General features: G+C 40.2%; 1 protein-coding gene across 4 annotated transcripts in view; it reads right to left on the bottom strand.

Moving 5' to 3' along the window:
• Window positions 1-806: 806 nt before the first annotated feature.
• LIMA1 (LIM domain and actin binding 1) overlaps window positions 807-24,307 on the bottom strand; it is a 1,567,671-nt gene continuing 1,544,170 nt past the window's right edge. For all 4 annotated transcript variants that reach the window (XM_044083484.1, XM_044083485.1, XM_044083482.1 and 1 more), the window contains one exon: window positions 807-11,550. In XM_044083484.1, coding sequence (XP_043939419.1) covers window positions 10,206-11,550 — 1,345 coding nt within the window. In that variant the 3' untranslated portion in view covers window positions 807-10,205. The remainder of the gene's footprint in view (window positions 11,551-24,307) is intronic.

Raw genomic sequence — 24,307 nt, 5'->3', positions numbered from 1 at the left:
GTCCAAATTGTAGTGCCAGATTTAACCTTCTACAATATAATTTTATTTCCTTAATAGTATCAACCAAATTAAAAGAATAAGTGGGTATATACTTCATCCCTTTACTGAACAATGTAAAAAATTCATAGCCAATTTCATAATCTGTATAGTTGTAAACATTAAAACCATTGTGAGTATGTAAAATAGTTCTCACTTCATTTCCTACTGTGTTAGTCCCATTACATTCACATTCTACTTCTCCCACCTCACTATGTAATGGGTTGACATGTTTGATTAATTCAGTATTCGAAAAAATAGTAGAGAGATAGGTAATCATCAAATTCTCCGTTGTTAAATCAATCTCATTGCAGTGATGTAGATGTAAGTGAGTGCTGACTTCCCTTTCATCCTTGTCTACCTTTCTTCCTTGGATATATATCCGACCATTGATATCTTCCTTTCCTGTAAAAATATTGTGTGTGGAGTCCTGATTAATGCACTTACTTGTGTGGTCAAGGCCTGTCTGAGGCCTATGTATCTCTAATTCCTGTGCTGAGTTTCATTTGACCACATCTAATAAACCCTATTTAGTAAAAGTGCAATGCAGGTAATAAAGGATAAAAGTAGAAGCAAGCTATGTACACTTAGGTTGCTTTCTGATGAGGTGTTCCCCCAAACAAAAATATACTATGTTAAGGGCTGATTCCAGGTGACTTATTATTGATTAGGATTATAAGTGGAATGCAGGAATCAAACTTGAGATGTGAAATAAGCAGACCAAACTTTAACCATGTTATACTTGGTATAAAAAATACACTACAACAATATAAAATATTTAGGCATTTATTGAGTGTCTTGTACCAAAACTGACAAAAACAAATTATTCAGTATTTTCTACAGGACTTCAGAAGTTTTATTTTTAGTTCAACTATTACCTAAACAAATTATAACTCCAGGCAGTTAACCAGTTTTTGCAAATACACAGAAATGTTCCTACTAGCATGCAAATCACAAATCTGACAGCTTTTTATTCAGTATACATAAAAAGTAAGGTAACTTTCCTTCAAGCCTGACAATGTCACAACTACCTATTACAATTAAAAAAAAGGAGTTTAATGCATATATTATTTCTTTCAAATGGTCCCCTTTTAATTAAAAAGTACTAGACTTTCAACATGTGAAATGGGCTTTTAAAGAGAGTCATTCAAAGCACCAATGAATAGATTAAAATGGAAAACAAAATGATGACAGAAATATAACAAATTGGGAGCAAATGGCATAAAGTGCTAGTTATTGTTTTTAAAGTCTTTTAGTCGTGTGACAATGTATATAGTATTCTGCTATGTTCAACACTAGCAGTACAGTCAAACAGACTTAAAAAAAATGTCAGTTAAAAATATGTATTTTTCTGCCAGCTAAAATGTACTTCTGACACTAATGGAACTGTGAGGACAGCATTTTTATCATGGCTCATTTTTGAATAGTAACTTTACAAATAATGACAAGCCAATGCCAATTTCTCAAACTTTTATAAACCCGTCTTCCGGCTGATGGCCTGTGAATGTACATTGGATGCCTGTTGATTATTTTACAAGTCCCTATCACACTTTTTATTCTTTTTTTGCACTGTGCAATGTATGAAAAAAGATATAATGAAGTATGCCAATCAAGAATGATAATACAAGTAAGATAAACAGTAAGGCAATGATGGAGAATATGTTTAAAACAATTTTCTATATGTTTACCTATATGGGGCATACCTCACAAAGCCCTTTGGTGGCAATAACTGGACAGCAGCAACTAAAGAATGGATTCTGCCACACACTGTTCCCCTGTATGCTGACCATGTCACTGTAGCTTGGGATGCCACTAGAAATACAACCGATCACATTATTTTACTACATCTGCTGATTAGTGTAGTTTACAGTGAACAGTACACCAATCATATTTTTTAAGTATAGTTTGTTTTACTCGTTTAATGACCAAGAGTTTTGCTGTATCCAAGCTTTCCTTTTTCTGATGCTACTTATCAATCCCCCCTCCTTATCCACCCCTATGCAAAGCTTTTTATTTTGCATATTTTATTTCCTACAAGATAAAGAACACAAGCCACAGAATATTGCCACGGAATGCACAAAAAAGAATTCTGCTTGTACAAACCCACTGCAGAAATTCTAGATGATTATGAATGGGTTGTCAATCCTAACAAACTTACTGTGTGTTCAAGACATGGATGCCAACAAATTCACCTTGAAAGGTAAATCTGTCGAGAACAAATAAAGAGTTGGTTAGAATCGGTGAGACCCGATCATAAGTCTGCACTGCATGGAGCTTTAAGTGCTCCATGTACTCCTAGTTACAAAAAAACGCTATCAGAAAAGTAGTGTAATGCAGACCACTATGTTTACACTCACCTTTCATGACTCTTAACTGTCCAGATTTTCTCACATCTGGATTATTGCTTCATATTTTTGGTTGGCTCTTCATATAATTTGTGATTCTCAGACAAACCGCTAAGGGCTGAAGTCACTAACTAATGACATACATTTAAGTTTCAGACTCTGTATCCTTTAGAAAGTACAGGTGTACACACATCATCTTATTCTAACTACCTTTTATAAGAGGAAGTTTAGGCCACCTTATTGGTATGGCCAAGCAGGCAGAAACAAATCTCTTTTGTTTTGCTGCTGTCATTTGGCAGATTTTATTGGTGAGAGCTAGACCTGACCATAGCACAAACAGGGGGTGCTTAATTGTTAAGGTCGGGTCTTGCGTCACTCTTGCACTTAAGTGATTTGCCTTTTTCCAAATATCTGAGCATAACCACCACACTCCACGCACTACAATAATGTTCTTCTACTCCTGAGTTGCAGAAATGCAGTAGTTAGGGAAAGAAGACATGAAATAATTCTCTTTCTAGAAAGGCAATAATAACGAAGGGACTTTTTTTTTTTTTTTTTTTTTTTTTAACACCAAAAATGTGAATAATAATTACTGATTCTAAACTGTTTGCATGCATCATGGATCACAGAAAATAATTTTGTTTAACTAGTTCTTTCTTTCATTTCAGATTTTTTCATGGCCCGAGTGACTAGTGTTATTATTACAGAGAAATACAGCATTAAGGCTGTCTGTTTCAAAAACATAGCTGTTCAAAACAAGCAATAAGATTTTCATGAATTCTAGTTATACATATAGAATTATAATCAGCGGTTTGCTCACAATGCTTTACAACACTGTTAGGTACAAACCTGGCTGAAATGAAGAGAGGTCACTATTTGCAAGGTAGCAGACATTTCACTTTTAAATATAACATTAGGCAATCACACAACCAGCTAATACCTGTTACAGGTAAATTGCATAGCAAGTTCCATCTATAAAGACACAAGGCTATCTCTGTTACAATACATCTGCAACATGCATTCCAAACTATGGAAGTGATAATGAACCATCTGGGGTATTCAAGCAATGATGACTGTCTGCTTTTATAGAGTCCTCATATTAATCCAAACCATCTGTTATTTACCAAAATGGCACACTACTTTGGAGCACTGTAATAATATGTACGAGTGCTACAGTACAAAAATCCTCAGTTTTTGCTAATGGTAATCCACTCCAACCAGCTAAGTTACTGCTTCTTCAGACCAATTTGCGAAAGCGCTAACCTCTCTTAATAAACCAGGTTTTTTGTCCTTGTTTGACTCCTTTAGCAGTGTGGTTAGCTTGTTCTTGTCTTGTAAGTTACTGACTTTCTCAGGCAGTTTGACGTGGGATTTACACACAACAATAACTTAGGAGGTAAAATTAAACTGGTGAATTCTTCACATTATCCTGAGAAACAAAATGTACAAATATATTTTACCGATCTGACAAAAAATGTCAAGCAATACCTCTGCAGCTGTAAAAAACAATACAGTGGGAATGAAGGCAGAATTAGAAGAAGGTATATGTAATACAACTTCAGGTCAAACACAGAAGAAGGCAAGATAAGATATCAAGTTCCTGACTTAAGAGTCCTAAAAAGTGGTATTTACACAAATTTATTTAGTTATCTGTTTATGAGCACAAGACCACTGACTTTACACCTTTCCCCAGAATAAAAGAAATCTAGATATAAAACATACTTGTAAAAACAGCTTTTACACTAAACATTGGTCAAACAACTAGACTAACTGAAAAAATGAACCAATATTTAGCCCAAAGTTTTGGGCATAAATAACTTTCAAATAATCATCATATGTTGAAAACGTGAACAATAATGAAGTGTATGAATTTTTAAATTCTCTCGAAATACAACCATAATTTCCTTGTATAAACAAATTCCCTGTACAGAAGTACACACACCACACACACTCTCAATGATACACTCTTTCAAGAGTTAAATTTATAACTTTACTACTCTGGATGTAGGAAAAGAAGCTGGAGGGAAACTAAACCTGATGTTCAAACCATTCATTTGGGGACCAGTAATCTGTAGTAGTCAAGCTTCCTTTTCTAATAATAGGACTTCATTATTAACACGTCCAAAAATAACTTTTTCAGCATTTTAAATAACAATAATGTCAGAATCATCTTCAAATATAAATCATTTATATTACTAAGTTTCTTGCTATATTTAGGTACTCTAGTTTCAAAAGAATTATTTTACTTTCATTCCATAAGATCGAAAACGGCTACAAATGGCAAATGGGCTCATTTCTCTCACTAAATAGCTGAAGACTTTACATATTTAGTTATTTCACCACAGTCAAATCAGAGAAACTGTAATCGTGCCTGCAACTAGACAATGACTGCAGTGGCTGCATTGCTAAATACTGACAGCTAAAGATAAAAGTCCTTTTGAGTACCTATTGTGAATCGACTCATGTTCAAGAGTCAATCATATCTTGAGACATCACAAAATTAAAAGCTACTGAGTGAATTTGGTGACTTACAGGAGCAAGATTCCCATTCTGTTGTCTAAATGCCAGACACTGGCCATGCGCCATGACAAAGAGCTGCAAGTACACGTCTAGAATTCTGAGAGATGCAATTGTGCAGCTGTTTCCAGTGTAAAAGCTTTGCACACTACTTTAAGAGGATCAGCTTTCAACAGCTCATGTGTTTATACTGGTCTTATTAGCCAAGAACTGCTTACAAAAGGAGGTATTCTTTATAAACCTAACAAAGTGACCTTTATGAATGTTGTGAACGGTCTACTTTGTGCTTGATGGTAACTTAGTGCACATAATGTGTGGTACATCTGCTGGGATGGAGACAAATCATAAAATCATGGTAACCAAATAGCCATTCACTTCTGTAAAAAAAAAAAAAAATCAAGACAAATGAATGCACTACACTGAATTTCATAATTTCAGACCTCCAATTATGGTTCTGTTTACGTGTTTTTATAACCTAACCATAAGAGAGAGAAGGCAATTTAATAAAGGATTTTAAACTTTGAAGTATTGAAACACACTTATCCAAATTCACATGCATGAATGGTCATGAGCTGGAATAAGCATATTTAAAGCTTTCAGAAGAGAATTCAATCATTTATGTCTGAATAACATTTAATCAATGAACTTTTTTTTTTGCTTTTTATATAGTTTTTTAAATTTTTTTTTACTTCTTTTATACTGGGTAGCCAACAGAATGATGTAAAACTGCATGAACAAAGTATATATTTAAGCCTGCAATGAAAACACTGCAAAATAAAAAGCAAAACGATTAAAACAATGAGAATGAAGAATATTAATCAGTGAAAGGAGGTGGAAATGTATATTCCTCCTAAGCATGCTTACCGCAACAGAATATCATTTAAAATCCTTGAAGGACAGATTGCTAGACTTAGAAGGAATATCTCAATATATGAGCAAATTACAACTGAAAATGTCAATGGGACTGTGTTGTTGAAAGTTAACATTCTTAAACAGGTTTGCTGAAGTTTCTTAACTAGGGAGAAATGTACTTCTCTCGCCATAGAATACCAAAAATAGAGCTCTGACACCAGTTCTGTACAATAATACAAAGATGTCTGGTGTTGCAAGAATCAACCCTTCTTGGTAATATTATCACTATATTTCTTCAGCAGCTGCAAATACGTACAAGACAATCTGCAAAAGGTCTTTTAATATGGCTGACTCTCTGATACTGGGGTTTATTCACTACAGACATATGAAAGCCTCATTACCTTTAGCCCTGTGAAGTTGTTATTATGGTTACTGCACACAATAATTGCCTGTAAACAGACCACATTTTACATCCTTTTGTAATTTAAACTAAATGCATAAAGTCTTCTGACTATTATAAAAAGTGATACATTTTCTGTATATTTGTGGTTGTTATGGGGGGGGGTACTGCTTTTAGAAATCAAATACTAAACAAAATACTTTAAAAGGTGGTTGATTAATAAAGCTATATATTTTTTATCCATTAGGTCACTCTACCATTTGGCAGCAGCTAATCTCAACATGGGCTGGCCATACTTCATTGTCACAAAATCTCTGTGTTGATAAATTTTACTAAAATGGTGTACAGGCTTTGTTTCTACCAGAAAAAGAAAAAAAAAAGAAATTGTTTTTTTGTATTGCTCCATTGCTGAATGACCCGTTATCCAAGGAAAGATTAGATATTACACAAAAACGTTTAGAAGAAGACATGGTCCTTTCCCCCATTTAAGGGGTGATAAAAAGAAAATGCATCAGGAGAAGAAGTTATGGAGCCCGATTACTGAACTGGAATCTCAATGACAGTTGTATATACCCTCAAATATATTGATCTGAACTAAAGGTTTACTTTGCTATGGCTCCAGTTTAGCTTATTAAAAGCAGAAGTAAGCAAAGTTATTACTGAGTGGCATTCATGAAAATTGTTATCTTTCTTTAGGTACTAGTGGATTATATTACGAAATTCAAAAACATGCTTTGGTAATATTGCCAATGTAATGATATTTGACTAATACAGACTGTTGTCTGATAAGCTACAAACTGTGTGATCTTTGTATGTGGCTGAAATTGTCCTTTAAAACATTGCTTCATTTACTCAAGTCATGTTGCTTTACAGTATAAAAGTCTAATTTTATATGTAGATTATTTTTAATCTGAAGATGGCTGAGAGACATGAAATGTGGTGTAAATAAAATACTTGAGGTTGGGTAACTTTTATTTTTTCACTACTGGTGGTGTCCATCTGTTTCACCATTTTTTTAGTAATGTTCTAGAATCTCACATATGTACTGATTGCCATCTCAGTATGCAAAATATCTATTTACTTCTGCTCACTGACATGATTTATCCTTACACTGAAACTTTTTACCATTTGGAATCAACAAACTGTAATCAAGGGTTTAAACAACTGTTGTTTAGTCTCACTTAAAAACATGGTTATAGAGGGTTGCTATCAGATCCTCTGATTATAACCATGTTATTATGTGTTCAAGAAGACACTGAAATCAAGAAACTCACCTTGAAAAAGAAACTCAAGAAGTGAGTTATGACATCCGTGTAGAGCGCACCTACTAACAGGTACAGCTATCAGTGACGCCAACTCTCAGTGTCTTATCTACTCCATGTACTATCAGTTACAAAAGGGGAAAAAAAACATTGTTTTACTAGTTTTGAATGCCAGTAAAGCACTTAGCAAGTGCTGGGACACAGACAGCAAAGTAAGGAAAAAGTCACATACAGTTTTTAAATACTGCCCTAATTTAAGTAAGGTACTTACATGGGCGTAGCAGGAAAGATATTAAGGGACCGTTGGGAGTGAAGGAATGTCCCTTGCCTTATACCAGACTGTCACACAGCTTAGGGCTGTGTAACATTTGTTACATACCTTTGAAATTGTTATGATGGCTGGGTCTTGTACTACAGTAGTGAGAAATAAGTTTATCCTTTTTTCAGATTTTTGATAATCACAGCTCTCTATGCACTATGAAAATTTACTCGTACTTTTCTGGTAAGGAATTGTTTGTAACTGCTGTATTCAACAGACAGTTTTCCTTCTCAAATAAAATGATTGCATTAACTGTTTAAAAAAAACAAGTAATTTTTATAGAGTGCAATTCACTGCTATAAATCCATATAGAGAAAACAGACACACAATTTAATACCAAACAAGTGGCCACACAACTCATGAGGATTTATCTATAAGCTACTGCATATTCAGTACTTCAAACATGCTTCCTTTCAGGTTTAAAATAACTCTGTAATACTTAGGTGTAAAACTTCTAATATAAATAAGTAGTATTTCACATAATGTTGCTCTTTCAGAAGGTTTTGAATCACATGCCTTGGTTCCAATATGTATGGCTGTTACTTTGATGGCCATTGTTTCATAAAGCTCTGCTGGTTATACAATGTTCTGTGGATTTTTTTTTCTATCTACTTTTCTTATTTTGCAGTCTATCTAGATATAAAAGTGATAACTACAGAACGTTGGTCTAGGTGGGATAATACCAATTCTGACATGACTAAAGGCATAGAAAGCCGCATTCAGAGAACAAGCGTTTCAAAACTATGTCACTCCTCACATAGTACATTGGGAAAATCCTGTCTTGTTGACAGATGGAATTCTACCACATCAGGGTAAACCATACCAGCAAAATAACAGAAATACTTAGAATGTTGAACTATACTATACTACAAACTTCCAACACTTTATCAAGGGAGCATTTACATGTGTCGAAACAGCAATACACTTCAAGTCACCATGGCATAATCTTGCCTCCTTGGTGTGCGGGCTACACACTTTAGTCCCTTGACTCATTTCCCTGAGATATTCCTTATAAGGCATTTCCCTTGACTCATTTCCCTGAGATATTCCTTATAAGGCATTTCCCCAGTCTACCTTACTGCCTACATTTTTTTTTTACTATGCAAAGGGAATATACTACTCTGGCAAAAGTCCACTGCTTATGAAAACAATGTCATAAACAGGACCAAAGAATTGCACAGTTCTAAAGACAGAGAATAAGCATTCTACTACAGAGTTTATAAACCACCATCACAATATTTAGTTTTGTTTTCTCTCAAAAGATGACTTCAGAATAACTGACCTTTATTCTCATTTACCTCAAAGCCTCTTTTTCACACATTACCACCTCAAATCATCTATGATGAACTAAAATCAGCTGTACAGAACAGACTGCTGCAGAAACAGTGCCACAAAATGCAGCATCAAAGTGATGCAGTGAAAAAACTGCAGCACACAAGGAAATCAGGTCCTGTAAAGTGACTGACACACACACCAGAGATTCAGGCTAGCCAGAATAAAAATAAAGATCAGCTGCTTAACATTTTTTTGCAATTACATCATGGTGAACAACATATATTGTGACCAAGGAGCCCAACACACTAAAATGCAGTGCACAGTAACACTGCTGCATGCTCAGTACAAGTAACTAAAACTGGCTATTGTGAAACAGACTTCCACACAGAACTTAATACAGTTATCTGTGCTCCAACTTCTACTTGTCCGCTTAACCCACTAATGCATTATTCACAATAGCCACAAGCACCTGAGTTTGGATCGTTTACTACTGTGCATCACATGTGTGTCTTACTGGGACACAATCCAGCTGAACAAAGATCCACTTCAGCTGCTGTTATGAGAGACCCTCCAGATTTCTTGTTTTCATCTGATTACAATTCTTCCTCTATGACAGTCTGGGCTTCTCGGATTATAGAAAGTTGGTGCACACATCACTGTGTGCGTAAGTGTGACACCCACTGCCATGCAAGACCTTATGCATGAAGACAACAGACAGTTGCACATCCCAGCCAGAAGGGAGCAGCAAACATCTTGTATAATATTTTTGGAATTTATCAGCCAATTTTAGTTGGCCTGCATTCAACATAGCAGCTCCTTATTCTTCTATAAAATGAGAATATAAAATTCTATACAATGAATAAAGCCTCATCAATAAAGGATCAATTCATAAAAATACAAATTACTGTATGAACATTAAATTATACTGTGGCAAATTATTTTAAAGGAATTTTAGCGGGCTTTTTCAGTCAGCAGCACCCTTCTGTACCTTTCAGCATCATATGAAACAAGCAACACAGGTCTATGGGTCTTTAAAATTTCTATGTGCCACATAATGAACAAACATGTTTTAGAAAACTTTTAAGAAAAAAGTGCAAGCATTGAAGAGAGGCAGTCATCTTTTCACAGCTAAATACTGATTCAGCAAGGCCCATCACCAAGCAGCACAAAAAATAAAAAGTCATGTACAGGTGGCTGAATCAGTCATCATCATCGTCCTCATCATCATAGTACCGATTTCGTTTTATCTGTTCTTCAACAGACAGTTCCTCTGTTTCATCCCCCTCCCAGAATCCGATATCTTGAGATTTGTTGATAGGCCTGATAGACAGATCATCAGAAGTTAGTGTCTCCTCATTGCTAGAAAGAGATAGCGATGTTTGCTCAAATGTTTTGAAAACGTCACGTTGAGGTGAACTTTCACTCCTTGATATCTTCATATCCAAATAAAACTCATTTTCATCACTCTCACTCAGCTGCCCATTTGCCACACTGTCATTTAAGATGCTCTGTTCCTCAATGAAATGTGTGTCTTGTTCTTCAGTTACAGGTCTGACTTGCTCCTCAGCTTGATGTTTGACTCGATCCTCAATCAAATTGTTGTCTTGCTCTACAACAATATCTTTTTTATACTCTTCATACAGATTTTTGTTTTGTTCCTTAACTAACTTGCTTTGTTCTTCAATCACACTGTTCTCTTCTTCCTTAATTATAGGCTTCACGTGTTTCTCAACAAAGTGAGTTTCCTGTTCTTTAAAGTGTTTACTTTGTTCCTCATTATGTTTCTCCTCTTCCTTAGCAGCAGTGTAGTGTAGTTCAGTGTCCATTTCCTCATAAGTGTGTTTCTCCTTTCTTTTGTCTTCTTTTCCAGGATAGTCTTTGTAGTCTTCACTTTTCATACTGACAGGACTTTCTGCTTTTACTTCCACCTCTGCATCTTTTTGTGACACTTCAGCTGGTTTAATGCTGGTCTGATGCTGCTTGCTGGGCATATCATGTTTTTCCTGGTCAGAATCTTTTCTGTCCCTCACCATCACTGATTTGACAGGGGGTGCAACAGTAAAGGGTCGACTTCTCTCTTTGAGAGATGCACTTCTTCTCAATTTTTTCAGTTCAGTATATTCTGGGTTTTCAGATTTGTGGGTTTCTTCCTCTGGTGGCCACTTTGGTTTATATACTTTTATTTTCTCTTCACTGGTAATTCCTGTATTGAGAACATCTGCAGGTGGAGGCCAAGCAATTCTCAATTTTTTGGTTTCCACTGGCTTGTCTTCTTTATCATGTGAAAGGGAAGTTACTTTAGCTTCCATACAGGCAGCCAAAACCCCCACCTTTGCGATTGGAGAATCTTCCACTCGTGGGCTCTGTGGTGGTTCAGTCACGTCAGTTTTGTCCAGAGATTCTTCATTGTCCGATTTGGGTGCCCATAGCTCTTTGTGCTGCTTGTGCCCAAATCCTTCATCATAATTCCCTCTGGATTTGAAGAGTTGATTAAAGTGCGGTTTACAGTACACACTGCCATGAAGAGAAGCATAGCCTCCTAGGCTGGAAAACACAAAGAGAGAGATTACATTGCAGTATTTTCCTCTGACATTAGGCTGTAACACTGTTACACAATTCCCCAACTTCCCAAAGTTCCAAAAAGTACATCAGACAGAAAGTACAGTTGTGTACACTTACCATAAATGTAGATGTTCGAGTATATTCACTGTTGCAGTCATCACATTTGGGTTATCCCTGCCAGGGTAGCCCATGGCTGTCCTTATTACTAGAGACTTAGTATTTCTGCATCAGTTGCTGTCGCTGCAGGACTGACGTCAGGTCGTCAGTACTATAAAGTAAGGCAGCCGAAGCCATTACATCAGTTTTTCTTGCCCTAACCTGTCAGGAGCCCCCAAGCAGGAGCCTTATTCTGGTGGAAGAAACCCCACCAATGGAAAATTAATACCAATAAGTCCCTTGTAAGGAAAGAGAAGAAAGGAGGATGGAGGGAGGGAAACCAGGACTGCAACAGTGAATACACTCAAACATCTACATTTATGGTAAGTGTACACAACTGTAATATGTTCTTCACTGTTTCACTGTTGCAGTCATCACATTTGGGTTGATTCCCAAAGCTGAGGAAAAGGGTGGAGGCAGCAAAGGAAACTAGGGGCTGGCTACGATGCCCTGCAAGACTGCAGAGGCAAACCCTGCCCTGGATTTGGAGAAGAGAGGCAGGTGGTAATGCTTGGTAGAAGTGTGAACAGATGTCCAGGTGGCAGCCTCCAGGATGTCCCTGGTGGGGACTCCTCTGAGTAAAGCTGCAGAGGTGGAAGCTGCTCTGGTGGAGTGTGCCCTGAACCCCTTGGAGGAGGCTTTCCATGTTGCTTGTAGCAGAAATGGATGCAATGTGCTATCCATTTGGTGATTGTTTGTTTGGAGATGGCTTTGCCTTCTGCCCCTGTAACAAAGTTAACCAGCAGTTGATCCGACTTCCTGAAGGATTTAGTCCTGTCCAGATAGAATCTGAGCTGTCTGTGCACATCTAGAGAGTGCAGAATCCCTTCCCTTGTTCTGGGGATTAGGGGAAAAGGAGGGCAAATTAACAGATTGGTTGAGAGCCACACTGGACGCCACCTTGGGCATGAAGGATGGGTTAGTTCTGAGGGATACCCTGTTAGCATGGAAGATGATGAAGGGTTCCAAGGCCATGAGCGCTTGCAGCCCAGAGACTCTTCTGGCTGAAATGATGGCCAGAAGGAATGCTGTTTTCCAGAGGAGAAATTTTAGTTCTGCAGAAGAAGCTAGTTCGAAGGGGGGGGGGGGGCAGGCTGAGCTTTTCCGGTGTACAAAGTTAAGGTCCCAAGCTGGAGATGGTGCCCTTCTGGGTGGCCTCAAATTGCTAGCCCCTCTTAGGAACTGTTTGATCAAAGGGTGTGTGAAGAGGGGCTGCTCAGTGGGAAAATGAGCAGAAATAGCAGAGGCATGAATTTTTTTTATAGATGAAAGAGAGGCCACTGTGTAGTAGGTCAGCTAAATAATCCAGGATGAGATGGGAGGGATGGCTGTGTCATATTGGCTCCCTTAGCCTGGATCCAGGTGCAGAACCTTTTTCATTTGTCAGCATAAGACTTTCTGGTGCTAGGGGGTCTGGCTTCATGGATAACATCTAGAACCTGTTTACTGAGGTTGGCAGATTGGTCGCGAGTTAGGGAATAAGCCAAGCTGCCAAACTGAGTGTTTGCAATTGGGGATGCATGACTTCCCCTACCCTCTGGCAAGGGCTGTTCCTTAAGCCATGCATGCCTTCTAATGACAGAACCAGTGACTGCTGCCCTGCAAGATGCTTCTAGGGTGTCAAAACCACAGTGCAAAGTGTGTTTAGTTACTTGACTTACAGAATGCATTAACTCTTGTAATTCTTTAAATTCTGCCCAAGCAGGAGAGGAAGACATCTTATGTTTAAGGAGTCCCAGGGTATGTTGCTGAAATTTCAGCATATGGAACTGACAATTTAGTGCCCTGATAGGGGTGGGATTCTTAGCAGAGGTTGCTTTAATTCCTTTAGGCCCTTGAGAAATTACCTCAGGGTCAGCAGTAGGATTCTTAAAGAGAAATTTGTGCGAGTCAGGGGCTCTGTAGTACCTGTCTGTTTTTTTAGGTACAGGAGGGAGGGTGTCAGGAGTCAAGCTGGATTTCAGGAAAACATCCTCCACAACATCCAGAACTGGAGGGATGGCCATGGGTCTATGCTGTGGAAGATCTAGGAATTCCCTGAGTCTCTTTGTAGACTGAGGGTAGTCTTGACTCTCCCATTGGAAATGCTCCCTTAAGGTTATGCAGGGTTTCCCCAAAGGAAAAATCCTCTGAGGGAGAGGCTGAAGGAACTGAATCCTCCGCATCACAGTCCTCATAAGTAGAGAGGGGTTGCATGTCTTCATATTCAGATGCATCAGATCCATCTAACTCTTGTTCAGACAGAACTACAGGGAATAGATCTCTTTTCCTTTTGGATGGGGTATCTTGGCTTCCCCTGATCAGCATGATAGGGTCTTCCGCCATTTTAATTATTTGAGACAGAAGGAAGCAGGCGCTTGAGAGTGGGTCATCAGTTTCTTGGTTGTGGTTCATACTCTGGGCCTTCGAAACTCGGTAGTTTTTAAAAAAACGTTAATTGTGAAAAAGACGTCAATTTGTGTCGAGAATCGATAGTGCGATGATTAGTGATTAATAAAGGATTTTCAATTGGAGTCTGTGTACTTAATAAAGGATTTTTGACTGGAAACAGACTGCCTACCTTGCTTGGAATACTTTTCTTTTGAATACTTAGTAATTCTGTATAATATTTCAAATTATATATTTTTTATTATTTTTTTGACTTAAGACGAGTTTAAGTTCGCTACTTCTACTACCATTATCTGATCTGATTAATATACAGTGATTAATTAGATATATATAGGTTCATAGGTTTATACTAGGCTATCTGCCCTAAGGCATTTATAAGCCTAGCCCAAAGTTATGTGGCTTACGCCACCCCTTATGTTAGAAATAATGTGCCCATTAGTTTGTTGTGCCTCTGTCCAGCAGTGACACAGAGATGATTCCCGGGGTAAACCTACCTACGATCTCCCATCCACCGGTCAAGATTTCTCTTGAACAGAGCCAGCGAGGTGCTCTGCCTCGCATGGACCAGGATTTTATTCCACAGCATGGGGAGTCTCTGGGTGATAAATCTATCCCTCCAGCACATCCTATTTATATCCATGCTAAGGTTTAAGTCACTTGCTCTAGTGGTTCTGGTGGATTTGGATTTTTTGAGGTGGAGCATGTCCATTAATTCCGGGTTGGTCATGGCCTTGTATGTCAGGCACAGGTCACCTCTGAGCAGACGGCATGCAACTGAATAAAGTTGGAGTTTCTTCAGTCTGGCAGTACATGACAGGTTTTGGAGTCCCTTTATCCTTTTGGTGAGGAACTTTTGGGGTCTCTCCAATTGCTACAGGTGTCGGATGAGATACATCCCGAATGGGGCATTGTACTCGATCATTGGTCTGATAAGTGAAGAGTACAGGGGAACAATGACCTCACTTGATCTGGATGTGAATCCCTTCATGATCAGATGGGCAATGTAGAAGGTCTTTTGAACCACTTTAGCAACGTGAGTGTCAAACGAGAGGCCACCGTCAACCTGGGTATGGTAGGGAGTTTTTCAGGTCTGGCAGTACACATGACAGTTTTTGGTCTCCTTTATCCTTTTGGTGAGGAACTTGGGGTCTCTCCAATTGCTACAAGTGTCGGATGAGATACATCATCATTGGTCTGATAAGTGAAGAGTACAGGGGAACAATGACCTCACTTGATCTGGATGTGAATCCCTTCATGATCAGATGGGCAATGTAGAAGGTCTTTTGAACCACTTTAGCAACGTGAGTGTCAAACGAGAGGCCACCGTCAACCTGGGTACCCAGGTCCCTGATAACCTCTTCTGTGCTTAGTGGGTTGCCACCTATATGGTAGCTCGGGGTTACCTTGTTTTTCCCGAAGGGTATGACTATACACTTTTTTGCGTTTAACTTCAGGCCATGGCTCTGGCACCAGCTATCAGTTTCCGTGAGACCCCTCTGAAGGATGTCTGTGTCCGATGTACTATCCACTATGGCACCCAGTTTGCAGTCATCCGCAAACTTTGTCAGCCATAGTCCTCCTATGTTTGCCTGTACTTCTGAGAAGTAGATGCCGAACAATAAGGGGCCAAGGACTGAGCCCTGTGGGACACCACTTGTAACCGGCTTGGAGTCTGACATGGCTCCAGCAACTCTAACCCTGTGGGTTCTGTCCTTTAGCCAGTTTGCAACCCATCTTGTGACATATGGGTTTACATTTAAGCTGGTAAGTTTCTCTATGATACCCGAGTGGGGTATTGTGTCGAAAGCTTTTGCAAGGTCAAGGTAGGCTGTATGGACTGCCTTTCCCTCATCAATGGCCTTGGTAACTGTTTCGAAGAAGTCAACCAAGTTCAAAAGGCAAGATCTGCCCTTGACAAAGCCAAACTGGGTTGGGTCCAAGGTCTGCAAGTCCCCTATGTCCTTGTTTATGAGTTCCATTATGATCCTCTCCATAGCTTTGCAGACCAGGCTTGTTAAGCTTATGGGGCGGTAATTACCAGGGTCCGTAGAGGCACCGCCTTTGTGGAGTGGGACCACAGTTGCCGTACACCACTCCTTGGGCACATATCCTGTGGTAAGGCTAAGATTAAACAGCTGCCTTATGTGCGGGTTTAGTTCTTCATTGAGTTCATGCAGCACACAGCCGGGGACACCATCCGGCCCCATTGATGCTGTGTTTTTAGCTTTAGAGAGAGCAGCTTTCACCTGCGCATTTGAGATGTCTGGGAGGCTACACTCTGTTGGGATAGTTATCTCTCCTTTTGGGGGGGGGGGGTGAAGTTTGTGCTGAACCTGTCTGCCAGTATGTTGGCAATGTCTGTAGGTTCAGTGATTTTTGTATCATTCTGGACTAATTTTGAGCATATCTGGGAGTTTCCACCCAGGTTTCTGACATAGCTGAAGAAGGCCTTATGATTGTCTTTTGAATCTATGGCAATTTTTTTCTCAAAGTTGGCCTTGGATGATTTTATGAGGGATCGTAGTTTCTTGCTAGTACTGATCAAAGATGCCTTCCCTTTTTGGGATTTTGCTCTATCATGTAATAGCTTTCTCCTCTTATTGCAAAGTTTGTTTATGGCTGGGGTCCACCAGACTGGACGTTTGCCCTTGGTGGAAAGAGCCTTGGTTTTATTTGGGATTGCCTGATTTATGCAGTCTTGAAGGTGTTCATAGAAGGCATTTGTAAGGGCTTCCGCAGCTTGGGTTGTGGTTTCCATTGGCTCGGGGGCCTTGAAAGATACCACACCTGTCTTGAGTAGTGTGAAGTTTGCTTTAGAGAAGTTCTTCACTGTGGTCTTTTTTGTTTGGGGTGGGGGCGGGATGTGGATTTCTAGTGAGATTAGTTTATGATCTGATCTCACCAAAGAGGATATACTTCGGTGTGGAGCATTTTGTCCCCATGTTTGTGATGATGAGATCTAGTATATTTTCTCCTCTTGTGGGACGGTGACTAGTTGTTCCATGGCATTTGAATTTATGAACTCCAGGAACCTTTGGGCTAGAAAGTTGGGGCTTGAGTAATGTTCCCAGTCTATACTCGGGTAGTTGAAGTCACCCAATATGATGGTGTTTGGTGATACATTTATACCCTCCAGTGTCTTCAGGAAGGCTGTGTGGGTTTCCTGAGTTTGAGAGGGTGGCCTGTAGCATGCTACAAATTGTAGAGCAGTTTTGCCTATGGTTAATTGCACCTGGATGGTTTCCGATGCTTCGTGCGTAGCCACCAACCTGGAGGTGTGGGTATCCTTGATGAATATGGATACACCCCCTCCTTTTGTGGTATGGTCCGGGTTTTGGGGCCGGAACGCATGATATGAGGTAAAACCTGATAGTGCCGGGGTGGTCTCAGGAGCCTTGAACCAGGTTTCAGTCACAGCACAGACATCGATGTTCTCCATACTGAGTAGGGCCTCGAGTGCGTGCATTTTGAGATTTAGACTTCTGGCATTGAGCAGCATTACCCTTAGTTTCTTCCCGTTTTTGTTTTCTAGGGTGGTAGGTTTAGAATTTGAGCCTTGCCTAAAAAGGCACTATGGGGGTGGCAAGAGCCTTAGCCAATATCCGGAATCCCAGGGGTGACAGGTGCAAGCCGTCCCTTGCGAAGCAGCGTGGCTTGTCGAGCATGTCATCCCAAGCAGACAGACACTGGATCCCCTTTGAATGACACCAGAAATTAAGCCAATTGTTAAAGCTGATCATCTTGTCACTATATTGTGGCATCATTCATGGTGAAGGAAGGATACTGCTCAGGGTCAGGGTCATACCTGCCTGGGCTACATAATCAGAGAGCTCCTCTATGTCTCTTTTCATGTAGTCCAGGGAGGTACGTCTCAGGTCGTTCACACCAGCATGGACAATGACTGTGTCATACTTGTACTTGCCATGGAGTGACCTGAGTGCTTGTGTTATGTGGCGGATTCTAGCGCCCGATAGGCAGCTTACCGTGACCTTCTTGTTCAGCCTGGTGAGTGGGACGTCAGTGTGTCTGACTATGGAGTCACCTATGACAAGTATGTTTGGTGTTGTATTTGGCCTTAAGGGCAGTGACTGCTTTGCACACTGATTTTGTTTTTTATGTGTTGTTTGTGTGGTGTCTTGAGTTTGCAGTTGCTTGGGTGTCTGCTTTGGAGGCCTTTGCTGTTTAGGTAAATTTTTACTCAGAGCCTCCGAGTATGTCTTAGTGTGTTTATGTGTTTGATTCAGTGGTGTTTGAGTTATGTGAGACTTGTATTGTGGTGTGTGTAGTTGCCTTCTCCTCCTGCCTGGTCTTGCCAGTCCTGAGTTGAGAGAGCTCAGCCTCCAGTTTGGCTAAATAGCTGCATCTCTTGCAAGTGTTAGTGTTATGTGGGAGGAGGAGAGGGTTGTCCGTGTACATGAGGCAATTGTAACATTGCCTCAGAATTCCCAGATTCACCAACTGGGTAGGAGAGGACGCCAGCATCTGACCCTTCGACATGCTAGAAAGAATTATGAGTTGGTATGAGACAGAAAAGTAGAGGGCTTAGCAGGGAAGTGGGCACTCCTGGGGGGTTTTGCAAGTGAGGGATTTGTATAATATAGGAGTGCTTGACCTGCAAAGAAAATGCTTATAAGACAAGGGATATGCTTTTAAGACAAGTGCTGAGCTTTTTGAGAAGAAAAATATGGATTGAAAATTTTCCACACACAGAATCTTCTTACACTGTTTTGTTTTTGGACCCACTATACTTGTTTAGTGGGTTGTTTGAGACTTACCACAGAGATTACCTGTATAAATCATGGGTCTTTACAGTGAGTAAATAATGCCAGGCATGAGAGTTTCATTCTTCTCAAATTGTGTACACTGCACAGTGATGCTGGATCTGTGGGTTCTATTAACATTTTAACAAAGTCCCAATACTAGTTTAAATATTGTTCCTGGTGTCATCTAATGTCCCTCCTGCCTTTGTACAGAAGCCTCCACCCACACGGACACACTCCTGTTGCTGCCTCTTGCAGTGACACTTTTCTCATAACTCACAGACTGTTGCAATCATTGAATTGTACCATACATTAGAGTTTAAAACTTGCTATTATGCAAAACACCCCTGGCTACACTAACTGATTAGGTAGCATACTGGGTTAATGCTGCCACTTTCTGTACCAGAAGTGAAGAGTTTGAAACATTTTCCCCTTTTACTTTACATTTTTTTAAACACGTGTACTATTTTCAATTATCCCTGGTGTCTAGCAGTGGTGAAGGGGACCTCTGTGTGAGGTGGGAGGGTACAAGGCTTTAATCTTTTTAGTCTTTAGGGCATGCTATATAAAAGTATCCCTGGTGTTTAGTGCCCCCCCCCCCCAAATCTATGCTGTCTTTCTGCTAAGTACCTTAAAGAAATGATATGCAGAATATCTGGTGTCTAGCATTCCCTCCACTGATCAGCATCATCTTTCTTAATTATTTTCTAAGTGCCTTTAAGGCACAATATGCAGCTTGGCACTGGTGTCTACTATTTCCCACCACCTCAATACTGCAGGATTTACTCATTAGTCTAGGGGAGTGTGGAGGTGTGACAGACCCCTTCCCTCCACACATGCACACACACACAGCCCCCACCCAAATTGCATTCACATACGCATACATAGACATACACTAACTATCCCCTACCTCTCTCCAGCAGACACACACAAACACATTCCAACACTACGTATCTGTTAAACTCACCGGTACCTTGAGGGTACCTCTACCTTGATGGGTGATCACGAGCTTTTGGCTGTATTCATTAACATGAGCTTGCATGTTACTTTACACAGCTGAGCAGACATTTTCAAAGGGGAGCACATGGCTAGTTGGCATATGCCTCTCCTCAAGGATGCCTCATTAGTATTTAGCACATTTGCAGAGATAGCTCACGACAATGCTGCACATATTTGCATTAATGAACCTTACTAGGGCTGCCTCTGAATTAGAAATAGTCACTGCACTCACACCTTATGGTAACTTTTTTTGAATCAGCCCCATTGTTCGACAGGAGAACATTTAATAAATTATGCTTAGGAGTCAACTTACAGTTTCACAAAACACATTAATATAACATGATAAAATGAGGTAAGTAAAAGTTAGCAGATCATTACAGTTGCATCTTGCAGTGTCAGGCATATCTCAACACAGAACTTTGTGGTGGTACTGTAGTTTTTGTATATGTCTGAGTCTGTTCAGTCTTATAGACAAAGTCACACTGAGATGCACTGCTCAGTGCTCAGGCAAACTGCTCTACTTAAATCATAATGAACGTATGAGGCTCCATTAAATCATCAGCTACAGAAGGCTAGATACAATGATTTGTTCAACAGGGGAGATGGAAAACAAGGAATGTCTAGTCTTCCCTAGCTGATCTTGACCACACGGTTTAACAAATCAGGTGCCAGCTGTAATGAAAATCAGTCCGAATAAACCAGTTAGCAGTATGTTAATTATTTAGAGATACAGCTTGTCACCAGTGCATGTAGCAAGGCACCCTCAAATTGCTACACAACAGACACAGACATACACAATGGAAACAGGTAGAAAGATGCCTACGGCACATACATTTTAGCTGTCAACTGTAACCACACACTGGAACTGAAGTCAGATCAGTACAATGAATATTGCACAGTAGGTACGATCTGGTAACACAGAAAGTCCAAGATGGTTTCATAGCTGCTGTGCTCAGCCAACTGCTGTAATCACAGTTATAGAACCCTATTTACTGAAATATTTCAGTAAGTTTGTCTGCCAATAACAGTAACATTAATAGTAGTAATAATAGTAATAAGAATGATATACATTTCAAATCCTACTTCCAGGATATTAACTCCTCACTTAAAAAAAATCATATGTGCCAATCCACATGAGCAACCACTTTGCATGTAGAAGCTTATGACTTTACTATCTACTTTCACTTCAAAATCAATTAGGAAAATCATAGAAAGAAACTGAACCCTTATGACATTGACCCTTACTTCTCTACACGATGCACCTTTCAGTTCAAAGTCTCTAGCTCATATACTCAACCTCACCAATGAAGTCATCCCACTACAACTCACACAAATGCACCATAAAACCTACCCCAAAAATACATTCCCATGAAGATCTTTGGCTCAATTCTATGTCCCACTACTTAACTACAAGTTTTGAAAAAATACTACACAACACAGCATTTGAACACAAATATGGCCTACTGTACTTTCAGATGCAAAAAAGTACATTTGTGTACACTTACCATACATGTGGATGTCCGAGTGTATTCACTGTTGCAGACATTACATTAGGGGTATCAGCTTGCAGGTAGCCCTCAGTTGGCCTGATTAACAAAGTCTTGGGTCCTGCATCGGTTGCTGTTTCTTCTTCCGTGACGTTAGGTGCCCCCCAACGGGAAGCAATTAAATCTATAAATATACAAGGTTATACCTCAAACAAAAAAGCAAATACACCACAAAAGCTTTTAAGCATTGAAAAAGAGACAAGTGGTATAGCCAAATGAAGTCAGGGGGCTGGAGGGAGGGTAACCAGGACTGCAACAGTGAATACGCTCTAACATCTACATTTATGGTAAGTGTACACAACTGTACTATGTTCTTTGTGTTTCACTATTGCAGTCATTACATTTTGGGTAGATTCCCAAAGCTAAGGATGAGAGGAGGAATTTAGATAGCATTAGGACCAGCTATAAGGCCCTGCAAAACTGCAGTAGCAAAGCCAGTTCTGTATTTAGAGAAAATTGGCAAATGGTAATGCTTGGTGAAAGTATGTACAGAACTCCAGGAAGCAACTTCTAGGATGTCCCTGGTAGGTACATCTCTGAGAAAGGCTGCAGAGGTAGATGCAGTCCTGGTTGAGTGGGATCTGATCCCCTGTGGGATAGTTTTTCCATGGTGCTTATAGCAGAAGTGAATGCAATGGCCTATCCATTTGGAGATAGTTCGCTTTGAAATAGCCTTCCCCTCTGTCTCTGCAGCAAATGCCACCAGAAGTTGTTCAGATTTCCTTTGAGGTTTAGACCTGTCCAAGTAGAATCTAAGTTGTCTGTGCACATCTAAGGAGTGCAGTATCTGTTTCCCTTTGTTCTGTGGATTAGGAAAGAAGGTAGGCAAATGAATGGACTGATTAAAGGCCACACTGGATACCACCTTTGGCATGAAAGAGAGATTGGTCCTGAGGGACACCCTGTCCGCATGAAATATAATGAAAGGCTCCACTGCCATAAGGGCCTGTAATTCAGATACCCTTCCTGCTGAAGTGATGGCTAAAAGGGAAGCTGTTTTCCAAGAAAGGAATTTTAAATCTGCAGTAGCAGCTGGCTCGAAAGGAGGAAGGGTGAGTTTCTCCAATACAAAGTTAAGGTCCCAGGCTGGAGTTGGAGCTCTCCTGGGAGGTCTTAAATTTTTGGCCCCTCTGAGGAACTGCTTGGGCAGTGGAAGAGAGAAGAGGGGAGGTTCTGTGTTATAATGAGTTGAAATGGCTGAGGCATGAATTTTTACTGAGGAAAAAGAGAGGCCCTTGTGAAGCATCTCAGTTAAATATTGTAAAATCTGAGGTAAACTGAGCACTGCTGTGCTCATCCCTTGAGATTGGTCCCAGACACAGAATCTTTTCCATTTTTCAGCATATGATTTTCTAGTACTAGGCCTCCTTGCCTCTAAAATGACATCCATCACTGGTTTACTGAGGGATGGTGACAGAGAGCTTAGGTAATTAGTCAGGCTGCTAGGTTCAGTGCTTAAAGCTGAGGGTGCAGAATCTGGTTCTCCTGCTGAGAGAGCAGGGTAGGAGTCTGAGGCAGGAGCCATGGGGCCAACAGTGACACACTGCGCAGGATGGGGTACCAGTGTAGGTATGGCCAGGCTGTTGCAATCAAAATCATCCTTGGTTTGTCTTGTTTGATCTTTAATATTATTTGGAGAGCAGAGGCAGAGGAGGAAAGGCATAAACTGATAGGTTTTTCCAGCTGAAGGACAGAGCATCCACCTTCCAAGCTCGTCTGTGGGGAGTCCTGGCACAAAGTTTTCCAATTGATAGTTCTGGAGAAAGGCAAACAGGTCTATATCTGGGCTCCTCCATTTGCTTGTCAACATGTTGAAAATCCTTGGTTCCAGTTTCCACTCATGTGGGTCCATGAGGGTTCTGCTTAGTCCATCTGCCAGTATATTTAGTTTTCCTGGCAGGAACTGAGCTTGTAGATGTACTTGGTAGCTCAAGGCTGTGTTCCACAATGCCATGGCTAGTCTGCAGAGGGGGTAAGAATGTGTACCCCCTGCTTATGTACCACATAACAGTGGTGTTGTCCATCTTTACCATTAATTGTCCTGGAAGAATGTGGTCATTGAAGGCTGTCAGATCATTCTGTACAGCTAACATTTCTTTATGATTGATGTGAAGGTGCACTTGAATTGGGTTCCATTTGCCCTGAATGCACTTCCCTGCCAGATGCATAGTCTGACGCGTCTGTTAGGGTTTGGGCGGCAGGAGGTAGTGTGAATGGTAGTCCCTTGTTTTGGTGGAAGGCCTCTGCCCACCAAAGGAACTCTAGGCATAGACAAGGAATGATAGGAATCATTGCTTCTAGATCCTGAGAATGTTGACACCACAGGCTTTTTAGATACCATTGTAGTTTCCTCATATGCAGTCTTGCATATGGAATTAGAAGAATGCAGGAGGCAATAAACCTCAAGGCTTGTAGTATTTCCCTTATAGATATAGCAGGGTTTTTGTGACCACTTGTTTGAAGTAGGTTGTCAAGTGAATTTGTTTCTGTGGCATGAGGAAAGCCATCTGGGAACTTGTATTCAAGCTTCTCCCACAAATATAATTTGTTGTCAGGGTACCAGGTGTGATTTCTTTACATTTATGGTGTACCCCAGACAAGTTAGCACCCTCTGTACAAAAGCCAGATGATTCAAAAGTATGTCCTGGTTTTCTGCCTGAATTAGACAATCGTCCAGGTATTGGTATATTTGAATATTTCTTTGCCTGCAAAATGCAATGACTGGAGCTAGGCACTTTGTGAAAAACCTGGGTGCAGTAGATAAGCCAAAGGGCAGTGCAGAGAACTGATAGTGCGTGCAGCCTGCTTTGAAGCGTAGGTATCTTCTGCAAGACTCCCTGATTGGGATGTACAGGTATGCTTCCTTTAAATTTAGTGTTGCCAACCAGG

This window comes from Protopterus annectens, chromosome 9.part0, assembly GCF_019279795.1.
Source record: "Protopterus annectens isolate FY-2018-M chromosome 9.part0, PAN1.0, whole genome shotgun sequence".
NCBI classification, from domain to species: Eukaryota; Metazoa; Chordata; order Ceratodontiformes; family Protopteridae; genus Protopterus; species Protopterus annectens.
Note: the sequence above shows the minus strand (reverse complement) of the source record. Positions and strands in the feature narration are given on the sequence as shown.